Source organism: Cucurbita pepo, chromosome 4, assembly GCF_057944985.1.
Source record: "Cucurbita pepo subsp. pepo isolate OVF chromosome 4, ASM5794498v1, whole genome shotgun sequence".
In the NCBI taxonomy this organism is placed as follows: Eukaryota; Viridiplantae; Streptophyta; class Magnoliopsida; order Cucurbitales; family Cucurbitaceae; genus Cucurbita; species Cucurbita pepo.
The window spans coordinates 7,854,637-7,872,379 of NC_141801.1; the positions used below are offsets into that span (position 1 = coordinate 7,854,637).

Genomic DNA, 17,743 nt, shown 5'->3' on the forward strand with positions numbered 1-17,743 from the left:
TAAAAAAAATAAAAATATCTTTAACTATTAATATCACATTAAAAAATATTCACTAACTTTTCAAAGCAACATTAAAAAAATTAAAAAGATAGATAATCTTTTAAAATTCAACCGTATCTATGAAACAAAATACTAATGACCTTCATCCAAAACTAACGATAAATGTGTTTTTTATATTATTTTAAAGTTTAAGAATATTATTGAAATTATTTAAAATTTATGAGTATTTTTATTAGTATAGCCTAATAATAATAACAATACCTTTAATTTTTAAAAAAATTATTTAAAAAACATCTTTACAATTAAAAAAAATAGGTTTAGAACTTGTAAAATTATTTTAAAATTACTTTTTAACATTTTAATACCCTTAAAAGATAAATATACATGCATATATATATAGACTATTCCATATTAAACAAGCATGTGTATGAAGCTACTTTTAGCTTAGGCCAAAATGATTTGGTTACTTTTTGGGGGATTTGAAGTAATTGATGAACAATTTGGCTTAGAGACACGGGGCACGTCGGGGAGGGCGAAAAAGTCCCATCGATGAAATAAGCTTTTATATGGGAGGGTTAGATTCATATACAATAGTCTCGAATAGGCGAACGTGTCACTAAGCTAAGTTAATAGGTGCAGTAAAAACCATATTAACAGTGATTAAACCAACGGATAAATAATGTTAGAGGGAAGGAAGAAAAGGAACCATGACATTTTATACAATAAGAATAACCCATTTGAGTGAGATGTTAAAAAATGGCTAGTTAGTAAGGATGTTTACCCATGGCTTCTTCATCATGCCAGACATGTTCTTCAAGCTCGCTCCCTCATATTCTCTTTATGCTATCACCATGGATTGCTACAAATCCTTCACTTGCAAGCGTCGACACCGCATTCCTAAGCTGCATTGTCGAAAACACGCATAATTATCATCAGCACGATTCGATCAACTATTATGTGACAATTTGTGGTTGTTAGATAGAGGAAACATACATTGTTGAGGTGGACTTCATTATCAGGATTCTGTTTCTTCAGCTCATCCAGTAACTACCGGAGAATTGGAAAATATTTAGAAACAAAGCTTCCAACTTACTACGAATGTTTCTGCGTACAGTAGAAGTTAAACAACACACCTCTGTCAGGCGCATGGAGGGTCCTCCTAGCTGCATTTTCTCCATAATAATGTTGCGAGTTGCCGATAATATAGTCTCCCTTCGCATCCTTTCGCTTGCCGATACTCCCGTGGTGATCAGATCCATGTCGATGGTTCCTGAAAGTTTATTGCAAAGAAGGAAGATTGAAGTTAAGATGTGAAAGTGAAACTGTATAGGATTCAGAAGAGATTTAGAGGCATGCCAAACAACTACCTGTAGAATGATCTGTTGCAGACTGTTGCATTGCAACTTCGAGAAGGCGGAACGCCTCAAGGACATCGCCCTTTTCAACCTGAATGATTAGAAATTATGTCTGTCATACTGACTATGAACTATGAATAAGGAAAAAGAGGGCTTTACTAACCCATTCTGAGAAACGTATTCGAGCAAGGGCTTCGCTTAGACGTATTAAACTCTCGATCTGCCGGGGAGTAGCTGTTATAACCTGTTGATTCAATGATAAATTTCAATTGAACAAAGAAAAGGAAAAGGTCAGAAAAAAGACCTCCCTCTTTCCCTCTCTCTCCCCATAAATAAAACAATGAACAAAATTTGATAACACAATCAGATTTCCTTCCGTTGGAATATGTTTGAATGCAGGTACCTTTTTACTACTGCCTGGAAAGTTTCCTCTCCTCCTCAGTTCAACATAGCCTCTAGTCAACTCTTCAGCTGCCTCATCTGACAATTTTGGGTGAATATTTTTCCTAGCATAGCTGACATATGAAGTCAAGGTATGAAGGTCCAAGAAATCCTGCTCAATACCCTGCAAGTGGAGTGCAATTGAATGATGAACAAGATAAAATCAATTTAAGTAGACAGTGTATGACCAGAATTGCAAGTTACTCAAACCTCTGGATTGTCAAAGTGTAGTGAGACAATATGCTTAGCAAGGCGCCTATCTGTTTGCTCATCAGCCTTATCCAGAATTAAATAGATCAAATCAAATCTGAGAAGCCAATAAACCAAAATAATTTCAGTCAGTAGTTGCATCAGAAATCCAACATAGATGTGATTGAAATGATTTCTCAGCATTACAAGGTTTCGTTTAGTTTAGTGTCTATGTTCACGACACCCTTAGTTCATATGAACAATTTATCACAGAACAGCTCAGCAGTACTGAATTTAGATGTGCATGCATACAATGTTCTAGAAATAATGTGGTTGACGAATCAACAGTGTTTACTGACCTAGATAACAAAGTAGGAGGAAGGTGTATGTTATCAATCACAGACAGACGAGGGTTATAACGTGAACCACTAGGATTTGCACAAGCTAATACTGAAGTTCTGGCATTGAGGGAAGCAATAATTCCAGCCTTCGCTATTGAAACGGTTTGTTGCTCCATCACCTAGAAAATACAAGAAGCATTAAAACTTAAACCATCAAAATAAATTAGTTGGATTGGTAAAATAATATGACTGATGAAACATCAAAGATAGGAATTTTTTTCACGTATAGAATAACAGTGTGTCATATATAAATTCTGTTGCAATGAGTAAAATGCTGCTCTTCCTTCATTTGAACAAATATTCACAGAAGAAAAAAAGGAAACAGGCAATAGATACAAGCCCCAGAGTTTAAAAGTCCTCAGCTTTTTCATCGCCTACCAAATTATATAGAACTTAGATACATCTATTTCGAAATGAAACTCAAAAGCATACCAACCTCATGCAACATGCTCCTTGCATTTTCAGACATTTTGTCAAATTCATCGATGCAGCATATGCCCCTGTCACTCAAAACCAAGGCTCCGCTCTCCAACACCTAAAAAGTAACCCAATGTGCACAAGTTATCCACAGTTCAAACAGGTTGGATGTCAAGAAAATGCGATGAAATGCAGTAGGATCATACTGTTTCCCCTGTTTCAGGATCTTTGGTGACATAAGCAGTCAAACCAACAGCAGAGCTACCCCTTCCACTGGTGTAAATGCCACGGGGAGACAGTTTATGTATGTATTGGAGAAGCTGAGACTTGCTCGTTCCAGGATCACCAACAAGAAGTATGTTAATATCTCCACGAAAGCTTGCACCGGATGCCAATTTCAAAGCACTCCCACCAAAGAGCTGCACAAAAAGAAATCAACGCTCAGAATATGACAAGAAAGGGTAGAAGTAGAAATGTAAAAAAAAAAAATACCTGGCAAAGAAGGCCCTTCTTTACATCATCAAGCTCCCAAATATTAGGTGCCAATGACCTGGTTAGTCTGTCATATATATCAGGTTTTTTGGAGAGTTCCTTCAACTCTTCCACCTGCATTTCAATCAACAAGGTGAGTGCTTTAGGTATGAATGGTCAAGAAATTTGGACCAATAAATGCCAAAAAATCCATACCTTTGCTTCATCAAATGAGATATCATTCATGTTTCCTCCCAACCGGTTCTCAACTTCTATCATGTCCTCTGCCACCATTCTTGACTTGTCAGCCTTCTTTATATGAAGACAGTCAATATAAGTCTGCAAGAAGAGAAAAAGGTGCTGTCAGGCTAAGACTTCAGCACAACTAACAAGTTCGATTCTATTTTTGAGAAAATGTACAAAAGGTGCACCTTGAATAATGATTTTACAGATCTCTGTGTTGGTCCAACTCTCACACTCATGGCCCTGTAAATCCCAGTGACCTATCAAAAGAATCCACGTTGATAAAGCTAGAAAAATAAATGCTCTATGAATCCACTTCATTCTTAAGATTGGTCTTACCTCAACCCTGTCACCAGGCTTTGCAGTATCAACCAGCTTGTCATGCATTAACAAGCTTACAGTATGTGGTGTCCCTCCTTCAGGTATCTCATCCGGAGTCTCTTGAAGCCGAACGATCTGCTTATCAGCAAACCTAACTCAAGGACGTAGATTAGTCTTATTCAGTTCAAGTTAATTAAACATACTTTTCTCGTGCTCCATCCACCCCTCAGTTTACATGTTAATCATTACAACGAGATGAATGTCTAATAGAAAAGGAATCAACAGATTAACTGACAAACATTGTAAAGAACAGTAGGTTAAATTTTATGCAGAAATTAGTCGTGAAAAAGATGAAACAAAGTAAAACAGTATTTCTGACAGGATTACATTGCCTTCAATGTGCTCATGCAAAAATATTTTCTTTTCAGGATTAGCATACTTGGTATAAGAATGTTATTAAATAGACGACACAACTGCAGATACTTGCAAAATAATATTGACACATATATCAACTTATTCACTTTTGACAAGCGCAAGGAATTAGCAAGCAAATATTACTAAAAATTGTACATACTAATAGTTTGGATAAGACACAACGGACAGTTTTCTAATCATATTAAAGTGACATCAAACTTGGCAGCAGATTACCTGCATCGATTGTGTACCAGCGTCATTGAGTTCCTTGCTTGGCACTCTTCCTTCAAGCATATAATGGGCTCAGATATTCGCCCTAATTAGTTAATCGACTCCATTGTCAGTACAAACAGAAAACTTCATTTGAGCAAGCATTTAAGGCAAATCATGCAAACAGGAAAGAACAAGTCCAATGAAATTTGAACTCACCTCTCTCAATAGCTACAGGGTCAGTGTAGTATCCACACACAAGACATCTAAATATCGCCTCTCTGATCTCAGGAATTATCGAACTACACCGTATAATCATTCCCTTCAGTGATACCATCCTCTCAATGTCTAATAAAAAACCAATTGGTCTTAGACCCCAGTTTAATGGAGTGGAGATAACTACCAAAAACTAAATCAATCAAATTGAATTAGAAACATTACCAGATGGGTTAAGATTTCTCATTGAAGTAGAAGTTCTGAGATTGAAAATCCGAGTTTGAATATGCTTTTCGAACAATGGGTTGATTTGGGGCACCATTTCCATCAGAACAATATCAAAAATTGCGAGAACCTCAAGAGGATACCTCACCATCTTTGTATATAAATCCGCATCGTAATTGAACACATCCTGCGCATCCACATCGAGCGAATCCCCTTCAATTTCAAGAACCCTCTTGATTGCATCAGCATATTTTCCCTCGGTATGAAAATCCCCCTCAGACTGCGACGCCTGACGATCGCGGAAATGCCTCAAAAACCGAATAATCGCTCCCTTAACATCCTCAACACTAATATTCGTCCCCCACACAAAGGTCGGATGGTCCTCATCCATGTCGTCACCATCGCCAGGCTCCGTCGACGGCGGAATATCATCCGTTGAAGTAGGTGTAGCAGCCACCGGAGTCGCTCGGCTACCAGACGCTCTTCGTCCACCGCCTTTCCGGCGCGAGCGCGGCTCCGTAGCCGTCGGGGAGGTTTCCGACGAGGCCAGTCGAGATCGTTGACGCGGCGGTGTAGCAAATTCCGAAGGAGTAGATGAGCGGCGACGGCTTCGACGGCGATAACCGTCCCCAGAGGACGAAACGGTGTTTCCAATGGGACTAGAGAAGGAATCATCAGGCGATGAAGGACCTGCCGAAACGAAGAACAGAAAATAGAGAAATGAACGTTCAATTCACGTCGAAGTAGACTAATTAGCCGACTATTTAGAAAGATACCGACCTGTATTGAAGTTAACCGGAGAAGAATCGGACGCCATAGCTACTGTACAGTGAAGCAGAGAAATTCGGAGGGATGAAGAAATGGCCAGTGAGCCAAGGGACTTGGCGGGAACATACAGCTTTCTTCCCGCCAAAACAGTGAGGTGCTTCAGATGGAATGGGCCATTCCAGTTTTGGGCCTATTGGGCTTTCCAACTCGGGAGCCCATATCACTCGCGGGGATGGGTGATGAACAACGTTTCTCAATTACATTTAATTTAATAATAAATAATAAAATATATAATTTATAAGAGGAGTATTCGTTAACCAGGTTGAAACATTTTTTAGACTCAACTCAATTGTTCGAGTTCTAAAGTTTTCCAACTCAAACAACCTTTATTGAATAATAAGATCAACCGAACTCGACCATTATTTGGTGATGATAAGGAACCATTATGAGGAAGTAAGATTTCGCTCGCACAATCGCACTTTGATGGCAGCGGACTTGGGATTATGCGGTACTTACTTCCTAGCAACAAATGAGTTAAGTCTATTCGTTCTTGCGTCGTCTAAGGCAAGCGACGTATGTTCGAGCCTTTGGCCTCGGTTCAAGAAGACAGCTTTAGAAAACGGGGGCAGAGAGATTTCGAAAGAGAGTTTTGTAAGCAAAAGGGAACAACAACGGCTTACTTTATATAACTATCGGGTAGGGGGATATGACTTACCTTATTGATCGAATATCTCACGGCAAGAACATTGATTTAAGATTTGAATAAGACCACAAGCAAGATCGATCATATTTAGCTTAAATGATTCTAAACATGAAATCTAAACTATGTATAATTGCAATAACATCATTGGTTAAAGGAAAAGGTAAGAACAGATAGTCGTAATGATAAGGAATCACTTCAAAAGAAAGTAAAATTCGGATTACCTTATTAATGAAATATCTCAAGACAATAACACTCCACAAACAAGATCGATCATACCATGATTTTAAACATGAGATCCAAACTACATATAATTGCAAAGAAACCTTAATGCAAAAATGTTATTTTTACTACATTTTTCATAGACATTTCAAGAATTGTAACCTTAACGACATTTGGCATGACACCTTTCGAAGCTCTATACAGAAAAAACGGTTAATTTCTGGTATGTTGGGAGGAAGTACAAGAGCCAATGTAAGACATAGCGATATGGAGTTCAAGGCGAGAGACAATGTATTTACGAAGGTAGCATCCATGAAATGAGTTCTCATGTTCGGGAGCAAATGGAAGTTAAAATCATGTTTCATCAGGTCATTTGATGTATTAGAGTGAGTATAGATATGTCTTGCCACTTGCACTATTAGGAGTCCACAATGTGTTCTACGTGTCAATGTTATTGTTACAACGTTATATATCAAATCCACATCACACGATAAATTTCGAGCATTACAATTAGTATCAAAGCCAAGTTTTGAGATTTCGTAGACTACTTAGAAAGTGATAAAAAGTTCTTATGAGTGAGCAGTTAAACTCTCATATTTCAAGGTAAGTTTAGATACGTGCCACACAATACAATTCATACAGAGCTCTAGTTTTCATGACGCCGACGAGAAGAAAATGCCCACAGTGGTGACTACCGATGTAACAACACCGTCGTCGGTCGACACTATCGCCATCAAATAGAAACCTCCATTTTCTGTTCATCGGAATCACCGGTTGAAAAGAAATAATGGTAATGTTCTTGTTTTACCATATGTAGTTGTGTGATCATGATGTATCAGAACTAATTAGTTCAATTGTTATTTCAAAGTTCTGAGAGCATGTTTTACTCGCCTTTTGCCTCGATGATAGCATCCTTTTCATATGTTTTTGAATTACAAAATAGTGAGCTAGCTTTAAGTAATGATTCCTACTGGAACAGATGAGGAAAGTCGGATCTTACAAATTTTATGGACACAAGATAAAGATGATATGGAAGTTAGTGTTGATGTTCATCAGAAACCATTCCAACAAATTAGGTTTACAGATTAACTAGTTACTTCTACTTGCAGCAAACGCAACTACTAATTTTTTCTTTTTACAACATCTATTTACTTGTAAGCGAAATTGGAATTAGTTTCGGTTACCTTTTGGAATGCACTTGATGTGGAGCAGACGCGTTTTTGAAGCTGTTCTTGTCCTAAGAACTGTGCTTCAATCCGAGTCCGTGCTTGCCGCGGACACATCCAGGCTTGGTGAACAAAAACGGCGATCTCTTCGAGTTATACATCCTCGTAAAACCTCTTTTCCCTAATTTCCTCATCCTCTGCCGTCCGAGTTTGTCACTAACGGACCACGGAACGAGTTCGTCGTCCAAATCGCACTCATCGCCGTCATCATCATCATCAACAACATCGTCGTCGGATTCATCCTCCTCCAGATCGTTGCAGCCGTACGCGAAACCGTCTTCCACCTGATTCTGAAGCAAATAAACATCATCGAAGGGACCATCGATTCGCTCCTCAACAAGAGAAGAAATCGGCATCGCTACAACACGCTTCCCTCGAAGATCCTTAGGAACTCGGACATCAACGCTGCAATTTTCCCCTTCTTCTTCTTCTTCTTCTTCTTCCTGCTCATCTCCATTTCCATCTATTTCGAAATCCGCATCTGAAGCATCGAGCAACTCCCAGTTCGAAAGGCGTTCGACTTCTTCAACAAATTCATACTCTAAATCATCGTGAAACACGAATTCAACAGACGATGAAGATGAAGAGGCTGCTTCAGAAAGGGATTCCATCAAATATCGATCGGATTTTCTCTCAGTGAAATTTGATCCGATAATTGTTTGCAGTTTTTTATTTTTTTTGTTTTTCAGCAGAATTGTCTGTAAACATAAGGGGTAGAAATTTATGAGGTCCCAAGAGGCGCTCACATGATTTGACGTGCAGACTCCAATGAATGGATGCCACGTGGAGTAACGTGGGCACCAACCTTCCGTGCAGACCACGTTGGGGTTTACCCATCAGTTATTTTTCTTTTCTTTTCTTTCTTTTTTTTTTTTTTTTTTTTTTTTTTTTTTTTTTTTTGCTGAAATTTCCTTTTGAAAAACAAAGTTTGAATTTTACTTATTTACTTTTATATGTATTTAATTTTAATTAACAAAATGCTTAATATAAGTTTTTTTTTTTATCAATTTTGTTTGAGGAATAAGAAAATATAGCAATCTAAATAAATTTCTTATTAGATAATTTTAACATTTAGAGGTTAACTTAAAAATAGATCAAATTGAAACTTTTTTAAAAAAAATAAAGAAATTATAATGTACTAAGATTGACAATTAATTAGTTTTTAGTTTTAAATTATATTTGTTGATAAATATGTAAATAATGTTTTAAATGAAGATGAAATATAATTGAAAGTTGATAAAATTTAAAGATAAAGAAATGGTTCCTTTTGTCCCGATCAATAAAGAAGGGTGAAGGTAGTTGTAGTTCATTCTTTGGTTCCAATGTTCTCCCAACCAAACGAGATGTATAAACTTCGAAATGCTTATTCTAAACTCTCGACGAGAGATTTCGAGTCAAAGCTTAATCTGAGTAGAGATGAATCTCTAACCTCGACCCTTGGAAATACTTGCTCCTAACTCTCCACGAGGAGTTTCGAGTTAGAGTTTAACTTGAATAGAGTTGAATCTCTAACCTCAACACTTGGTAGGGTGATTCTCCCCCAATCGAGAAATGAGTTGATTGGAGGATACAAATATTCTCACTACCTTTGTCGTATAACTGTGTAATAGCCCAAGCCCCCACCGCTAGCAATATAATTGGTAGTCTTCTATGAGTTTTCTCTCTTAGGCTTCCCCAAGATTTTTAAGAGAGATTTTCAATCCTCGGTAAGGAATGGTTTGTTCCCATCTCCTTCCAACCCATGTGGAATCTCACAATCCACCCCCCTTGAAAGCCCAGCATCCTTGTCGACACACCGCCCAGTGTCTGGCTCTAATACCATTTGTAACTGCTTAAACTCACCACTAGCAGATATTGTGGGCTTTTCCTTTCGAGCTTTCCCTCAAGGTTTTTAAAACGTGTCTGCTAGGGAAAAATTTTCCACTCTTATATAAGGAATGTTTCGTTCCCCTCTCTACCGATGTGGAATCTCACAATAATGTTGCATACTAAGATGCAACAAATAATGAACGAAAGTAATGATATGATAGAAATATAAATAACAGAAGGGTAATGAATCTTATGCAAAAAGGAATTGATCAAAAAGAGAAGCTTCATACAATACAAAAGTGGAGCTACATGATAGATACATTTTAGAGGAAGGGATGAGAAAGTTACATCAAGAGATAGATATAACAACAAATAGAGAAATCTTACATTTTCCCTCGGATCAAAACCCAATTTCAACATGGAAATAATCGAATTTACGAGAAACAATTTCTAATAATCGTATCGTAAACGCCTGCATATAAAATAATCTAATTGATAAAGGTCTATGAACAACTTAACAAAGAATAGCCAAAGTCAAAATTCATGAATTTCTGAATATATTTAACTAAACAGAGGTTAAGAAGAACAAAGGAGATGGACCAAACCTTGGATTGGAAAAGCTTCATAACTTTCTATTCTCTGTGATAGATTGGTTGACGAATGGAACACCTTTGTGGCTGCAAGGGACAGCTCAGGTAATGGCTGTAAACAGTCTCGGTTGAACGGTATAATCATCGAACCTGGGAAGGAGAGCAGACTAGTCCAGACGCATCTGCCCCGACAGCAGCGAGATCACAAACAGTACAAAACTGCCCTTCCTGGCTTAGCACAAAATGGGTACTGCAATACGGGCACGAAACATTTTTCTGTCCTCGATAAATTGGCACGTACGTAGCCCCACAGATCACAAAAGGGTTTCTGAAATCATAGTTAAGTTTGGTAGCATCTGTCATATTCCTCTCAGCAGCCTGCAGCACTTGCCTGGCTGCCTTTGCTTGGTTCTCGACGACAGGATTGGTTTCGAGCAACCGCCTGGCAAAGTTACCTGCTGTAGCAAGGTTCTTAGCCTTAAAGCAGACAGTCATAGCATTCTGCAAGGCAAGTCTTAAATGAGGTAGCTGTAGATTGCAGTGAGTAAAATAGGCTGCAAGTTCCTGTTGTCGTGTCGGATTGTCCTTCATTTCTCTCCTCTTGAGCTCCATCTGCAACCCTAATACATACTCTTTGACTATAATAATCAACTCCTTCACCTCATCAACTTCTCTCTTTGACTCCACAACTACCAATGGTATTGTATGAATAATGCTGAGAAAGAGCTTTAGAGCTTCTGTGAATTTACCAGATGTTGTTGCCTTGTAACCAGCTTTCAGCTTCTCTTCCAACTGAGAGAAGTTAAAAATGAGTGCAGGGGGTCCTCTCACATTTGGGCTTGCAGACTCGCTCCATCCTCGTTCGACTGCCAGGGTTATCACTGGAGCAGATGAAAACGCACGAAGATGGGAGTGGCTGCCAGCATGAAGATCGAGAAACATTGATTTTAAGGGAGCAAAGTTCTTTATTCCAAGTTGTCTGCTCAGCAATCGCATAGCAGTATCGAAATTGCCAGCAGCAGCATGTTCGGCAGCAAGAGACGACCTCTGGATCCAAATTTGGCTTACAGGCATGCCGGGAGTTGGGGCCACGAAAAATGAACGTGTACTGATGGAAGTTTTGGGAGTTTCTGCTTCAGGCGGAAGCTCCAAGTCCTCAAGGTCCCAGCCACCATCTTCTTCGTTTTCTTCAGCCACTTCCCCATCTTCTAAAATTACTGTAGTATCTCCATTTCGCAAACCGTCAACTTCAACCATTTCCAGCTCCTCGCCCCAATCACCATCAGCAGCCTCGTCTTCTTCATCAGCGACACCCCGGCCAACAGCATCTAACCCACCTTCAAATATGCCTTTCATGACTCTCAGAAGAGGCCAATCACCACCACACATAACGGGAGACGGGGGCATCAAAAGAGATGGTACTTTTCCCTTCGGCAAAACTGGAACATCATCTCCCAATTCAGCAGCAAGTCGTTCAGCAACATCGTGCAGTCCATGAACTGAAGCTGTGATGTAAGCAAGGGGCAAATGACCAACATTCTCCAATATCTTAACACGCTCCCGAACATCACCCAGATACAAGGCATTGTGAAATTGGCCCATCACGTCATTTTTAACTTCAGCAATTTTAAGCATCTTAGATAACTTATCGATGTTACCAGTTATGAGATAAAGAAAGGATAACCTCTCGAAGTTTTTTGTTCTCTGATAGGCGTATTCCACAATTCCTGAATTGCCTTGGCGAAGAGCCTCAACACCCAATTTGTACCAGTGATCTTTCTCATCAAGAGCAGTCGCTGATGCAACAGCAATTTGAATGCTCCCACTCTCGAGAGCCAAATTAAACCGAGTTCTCTCGTCTTTCACAAAATGAAGAGCAACTTCAGGGAAACCCTTTTGTTGCAAATAACTAATCATTGCTTGCCCACAAAGCTGAGAGTTCTTAATCATGCTCATTACATGGTCAAATTTCTTCTTCAGAAGGGACAGCTTGAAAATATACTCTGTTGCATCGATAACAATGGTTCTACATTTTCCATCCCGATCCAAACAGAAGATAGTATTTCCAGAAACCTTTGTGATGTATATTGGGACATCTAGGGTTCTAATTATCCCACTATCTCCATTGGGCAGGCAATATTTGATGTGATTTAACGTCGTATAAATGAACACACCATTGTCATCCCATGCACCACTTTTTACACGAATTGTCTCATGAAGCGTGCACTGATGCACAAGCTTCTTGCTGGCAATGATAATCACATGTTTGCTAAGTAAAGCAACAGTCTCCATATCATTCGACCAGATGACATACTTCATAAAGGGGGTTTGTAAGTCACCAAGAACAATTCTTTGCTGAAGATCAAATAAAACCACTCTATCCTCGGCTCTACATAATAAGTTACCTGTTCCAGCATAGAATATTGCATCTGCAGCAATCGGGAGGACACTCTTTTTAACAACTTCATTCTTGATATTCTTGACCAAGACTTGATTGTTACTTTTATCTAACACGGCAAACCTATTACGAGCCACAAAGACTGCCGATCCTCCAACGCCTTTCTTTGCATCTTGTACACTATCACCTCTACCAATGCTTTCCTTGGGTATGGTATATAATTCATAGGACCCATTGTCCAGATCTGAGCAAATAAGAACAGCATTTTCGGTAGGACTATACGATATTGATCTTGGGCTCTGATTCAAGCAAATGGATCCAGGACGTCGAATGGGAATTACTTGAGTATCTCTTTGAGTCGAAAACTCATAGAACCGCAAAAACCGATCCTTGGTATAGAAAAGAGAATCTCCACTAATGGCAAAGGCTGGTCGTTCTCTCTCCAACTTAAAGACAATCATGCCACTGTCATGACCCGCAGCTAACAGGTTCATCTCAGGATGAGCAGCAAGAATCCAGAACCGGTCGTGTTCACGACGAAATGTCTGGATACCAGTACGCTTTGTAACATCCCACACACGGATGCTCTTGTCCTCTGAATTAGATATGATTAAATCCTGTTTAGCATGGAACATAACACTTGAAACATTATTCATGTGACCTCTCAATGTGTCCACTTCCCAAGCCTTTGTGTCTGGAAAAAAAATAAACAGTCAGCATTTAGCAATTTGTAATATCAAAATCATAGCATGAAAAAAAATTTAAAAAAAAAGAGCCAGTATATTCAACCTTTATTCTCTTTTATGCATTTATAATTGCCTTTGCATGAGAATGCGAAAAAAACGAATGAATCTTAAATAGATGGAGATGGATAAGAGGATTATAATTATAAATTCAAAGAAAGAAGCTCAAATGACTTGTCTAGGATTCATAGCATAATTTTCTTACCATCCAAGAGAGCATTCTAACATAAAGGATAGTAAATGTATGAAGGAAAATTTTAAAGTAGTTACCATTCATTCGCCACAACTTTACTTGCCGATCATCAGCTCCTGAGACAATCAAAGGCAGAGTTGGATGGAAAGAAGCCCAGTTGACCCCACGGTCATGACCTTCCAATACATATTTAACCACAGCATCAACACCACCAAAAAGATCTGTATTCATCTGACTCAAACGCAAAATGTCATCTGAAGGGGACACTGTCTTCTTTCTCAAGGCACCAATGTCCCAAACACGAACAGTCTGATCTAGGGAGGCAGACACGACGAGATCATCTTTAGGGTGGAATGAAGCACACATAACATAATGATTGTGGCCAGTCAACACAGAAATGCAAGTACGAGACTGCCAGTTCCATAGGCGAATAGTTTGGTCATCACTGGCACTCACAATCCACGGATACTCATGGTGAAATTGAACGGTGCGTATATAATCAAGGTGCCCAAGAAGAGTAAACAAGCACCGGTGTGTCTTATAGTTCCAGACTTTAATTTTGTAATCATCCCCTGAAAGAGAGAGCCTTTCAAGTTATAACAAATTCCGGAGTTAAAGAAACGGAATGAACATCTCCTAGGACATCGACACTATGTAATATCTCACAAATACTTAACTATGCTAGTGCTCACATAAACAAAAAACATTATCACGTTAACACCTCAAATACTAAACCAATTATGCTATGACTCAATCAAACGCATACACACCATTATCCAATAAAAGTTTCAAATTCTCATTTGTCTCCCCCCACAAACCCCGTAAGATACCATTTTAAGGAAGAATATTACCATTTCGTTTCCTAAAATATCATTAATATCATATGCACTACCAACAGCCAAGGAGAAGGTTATGTTGGAAAAGAAAATGGCAGCTGCAGATTAGATCTCTTAACCTCTGACACAGGAAGGTAATCGTTAATTGGCAAGTACTACTCTGCAGTGACCAATTCAGACCGTCAAATTGGTTATGAGCTTTAATTGTCTTGCATCTGTAAATATTAAGTTAAGATCCACATTTTCCGATATCGCTGAGCACATTACCGACCCTCTAGATAGAGAACACCGGGATCTACCAAAATGCAATGCAATGATGACCAACTGAGTCACGACCAAAATTTCTATTAACCAACACTAGATCCAGGTGAAATTTAGATATTGTTGTGTTCAGAGACAGTGGAATCATACAAGATCCATTATACTATCAAAGGCCTAAGAGAACTTGAGATACTCTTATCCCAAAAAAGAAAGAATGGAGATTTAAAAAAAAAAAAAAAAAAAAAAATGTACCTCCGGACACAAACAACGGCTGAGATTTATGAAAATGAACACCACGAACAGGCCCATCATGTTCATCAAATCTATCAATAAGAGTGCCCATCCGGTAGTCCCAAAGCTGGATCACACCGCTGTGAAGACTCGCAAGGATCCATGGCCTCTTACTATGGAAACTCAGCCCCTTCACTCTATTACTCTTCGTCTCAAACTTCGTCAGCATCTCGACCGATCACAAAACGCCACACCTCTCTACAAAAACAATTGCCTCATTACCATCAACACAGCAGAACTACAAATCCAAACGAAAACTTCCCAATCCAGTAAAACAATGCTTTACAAATAAGTAACAGCACTACCAAACAACCACAAAACAAATCAATGTTCTTCAAAAAAAAACAAAAAAACAAGCAAAATTAATCCCAGAACAAATTAGAAAAAAAAAACAAGCGAGAGAGCAAACAGAGTAAGGATCTAACAGCAAATAGAAATGCGTGCATTACCTCAGATCTGAGGAGTATGGAGAGGGATGAAAGAAAGGGAAAATTGGAGGCGATCAGGGGAAGAACATATTAGAGAAAGAAAGATAAGGAGAAGGAGATCGAAGGGAGAAAGGGGAAGAAAAAGTGGGAAGAAAAAGGGAGAGAGGCGTCTCAGTGAGAGAGATGGATCTGATGGCCTGTTTGTTTCCTTTTGATCTCTCCCAACTCCACAAGTCAAAAATTTGGGACACAATACAATTCTCCTAATTTCAAGGGTCACAACTCAATTTCTTCATTCTCCAGGGACCAAACAGAAAAACACACATATTTTCTTTTCTTTTTTTTGGTTATTATTTTAATTATTTTTTTTAAAAAAAAATGGACTCACGGTATTATCCTCTTTAGACTTTCCCTTTCCGGCTTCCCTCAAGGCTTTAGCTTTAGAACGAGGGTGATTTGTTCTCCTCCCCGTGGACTTTCCCTTTCGGGCTTCCCTCAAGGCTTTAGCTTTAGAACGAGGGTGATTTGTTCTCCTCCCCATTTCGGGCGTCCCTCAAGGCTTTAGCTTTAGAACGAGGGTGATTTGTTCTCCTCCCCATTTCGGGCTTCCCTCAAGGCTTTAGCTTTAGAACGAGGGTGATTTGTTCTCCTCTCCAAATAAGCAAACAATTAGCCAACTGCCACCCCTCCTTTTCTTTTTATTTTATTTATTATTATTATTTTTTTTTTTGTTCTGATTTTGTTAGTGGGTCATGGGCCCAAAACGTGGGCCTCACAATAAGATTGGTTTTTGTAGTAAAAACATCTCTTTGGGCTAGCCCGAAAAAGAAAGCCCAAAGGGAGACGACAATATCTGTTAGCAGTGTATCTAAGTCGTTACAGTTTTACTTTGGGCTTTCCCAGAAGACCTCGTACTAATGGAAATAGTATTCCTTGATTATAAACCTATCATCATTTTTTAAATTAGCAGATGTGGGACTTTTATCATACAACCCATACTATCAATTTAAAATTTATATTTTCATAAATAATTTTTCTTATTAATAAGATTTTTTTTTCTTTTAAATTTGCTAATGTATAACTTATAAGAGCAAAAATTAATATAAATTAAATAAAAAATGTTTGAATTAATTTGTCATTTCCATATTCTTATTTACTTATTTTAATTTGTTAAAATTTTAGTAGAAAAGTAATTTTATTTAAGAGCTGATTTTTTAATGGAATAAATTATGTAAATTAATTTTAATTGACATAATTATTTAAAGCAAACAAGTGGTTTGGCGATGAAATGGTTTTTTTTAATCTTTATTTATATATTTGTCAAATGATTTTTGTTACACAAAATATAGTAATTTTTTTTTTTTTTAATAAATAATGTTTTAACTAAAAGATTATATTAGTTAAGTAAATTTTAAATAATATCTTTTTTTTTACGTGTCTTGACCAATTTTGTGTCTGTATATTTATTATTTTTGTATATAAAAATTGTCTAATAAATTAATAGGTAATAATCTGGTTGAAAATTTAAAAAATTATTAGATATAAATTCAAAATGTCATAATTTATTAAGAATCTATAAGATTCAAATCTGAAATTCAAATAATTATAATACATTATTTAAAAATTACGAGAAATTGAAATCAACATATCGCGCTGTCGCGTTGTGTTAGAGATTTAACCCTTTCAATCAAATAAAATATTCATAAAATTTAGTGATGAATTTATAACGAAAGTGATATATGCATAAATATATTGCAAATATCTATTCAAGAGAAGACATTATTTTCTTTTCATTTATGTTAGACATGTTTCTCGCAATGAATACATCATTTAAATCATACGTCATTTAGATCATAATATATATAGATAGATATACATATACAATCTATTGTTGACGTTTCCTAGTGCAAGAATTCTAACATTGTATGGCCTAATATGTGGAATAGAGTTGATGTTCAAAATTGAACTAAAACAGAAATGGTTGATTAATGATTGAATTTGAGTTACAAGACAACTATCTATATGTATCAAGACGATCATTATGACTTAAACTCATTCTTTTTTATTTATATGACTTTTATAGAATACCAAACTAACTTAGATAATTTTGTTCATCATTTTTTTATGAGTAATTTTATCACTAATTAAAGTTTTGCAACTTTGATATTTATACTTAGTTCTACCTGAGCATGAGATTAGAGACGTCTATGAAGAAGGGTGAGACTGAGGGTGGCTTCTCCCTCTCGGTCCTACCCAATTTGATTCTCCATCATTACAAAATTCTCTATTTAATTTCGTAGGAATTAGAGTGAGAACTCCCCTTAAGTCTCCTTAAAAAAAAACAACATACAAGTTTAAATCTAGAATTTATTATA

General features: G+C 37.5%; 3 protein-coding genes across 3 annotated transcripts; all 3 read right to left on the bottom strand.

The window, feature by feature from the left end:
* Positions 1-505: 505 nt before the first annotated feature.
* LOC111792253 (DNA replication licensing factor MCM4-like) lies at positions 506-5,826 on the bottom strand. Its single transcript, XM_023673610.2, has 18 exons — positions 5,684-5,826; positions 4,904-5,593; positions 4,682-4,810; positions 4,487-4,568; positions 3,857-3,989; positions 3,706-3,777; positions 3,491-3,613; positions 3,296-3,409; positions 3,010-3,222; positions 2,823-2,921; positions 2,345-2,505; positions 2,007-2,103; positions 1,759-1,920; positions 1,519-1,599; positions 1,368-1,446; positions 1,134-1,270; positions 994-1,047; positions 506-902 (listed from the first exon to the last, which is right to left on the bottom strand). Exons 1-18 carry the CDS (start codon positions 5,718-5,720, stop codon positions 828-830), a joined length of 2,538 nt encoding a protein of 845 aa, XP_023529378.2. The 5' UTR covers positions 5,721-5,826; the 3' UTR covers positions 506-827.
* Positions 5,827-7,573: 1,747 nt separating this feature from the next.
* On the bottom strand, positions 7,574-8,478 carry LOC111792201 (uncharacterized). The gene has a single exon (XM_023673545.2). The coding sequence runs from the start codon at positions 8,428-8,430 to the stop codon at positions 7,831-7,833; it is 600 nt and encodes a 199-aa protein (XP_023529313.2). The 5' UTR covers positions 8,431-8,478; the 3' UTR covers positions 7,574-7,830.
* Positions 8,479-9,893: 1,415 nt separating this feature from the next.
* LOC111793118 (coatomer subunit alpha-1) lies at positions 9,894-15,591 on the bottom strand. The gene is made up of 4 exons (XM_023674853.2): positions 15,390-15,591; positions 14,902-15,138; positions 13,630-14,124; positions 9,894-13,310 (listed from the first exon to the last, which is right to left on the bottom strand). Exons 2-4 carry the CDS (start codon positions 15,107-15,109, stop codon positions 10,360-10,362), a joined length of 3,654 nt encoding a protein of 1,217 aa, XP_023530621.1. The 5' UTR covers positions 15,110-15,138; positions 15,390-15,591; the 3' UTR covers positions 9,894-10,359.
* Between the last annotated feature and the right edge of the window lie 2,152 nt (positions 15,592-17,743).

Bases quoted from the DNA above. Each gene is read 5' to 3' on its own strand.
- LOC111792201 (XM_023673545.2), bottom strand. From the start codon at position 8,430: ATGGAATCCCTTTCTGAAGCAGCCTCTTCATCTTCATCGTCTGTTGAA.
- LOC111793118 (XM_023674853.2), bottom strand. From the start codon at position 15,109: ATGCTGACGAAGTTTGAGACGAAGAGTAATAGAGTGAAGGGGCTGAGT. The intron at 14,125-14,901 runs GTACATTTTTTT...TCTCTCTTTCAG, and splicing joins GCCGTTGTTTGTGTCCGGAG to GGGATGATTACAAAATTAAA. The intron at 13,311-13,629 runs GTAACTACTTTA...TTTTTTTTCCAG, and splicing joins AAAGTTGTGGCGAATGAATG to ACACAAAGGCTTGGGAAGTG.
- LOC111792253 (XM_023673610.2), bottom strand. From the start codon at position 5,720: ATGGCGTCCGATTCTTCTCCGGTTAACTTCAATACAG. The intron at 3,223-3,295 runs GTATTTTTTTTT...CTTTTTGTGCAG, and splicing joins AGAAGGGCCTTCTTTGCCAG to CTCTTTGGTGGGAGTGCTTT. The intron at 1,600-1,758 runs GTACCTGCATTC...TTGAATCAACAG, and splicing joins TTCCAGGCAGTAGTAAAAAG to GTTATAACAGCTACTCCCCG.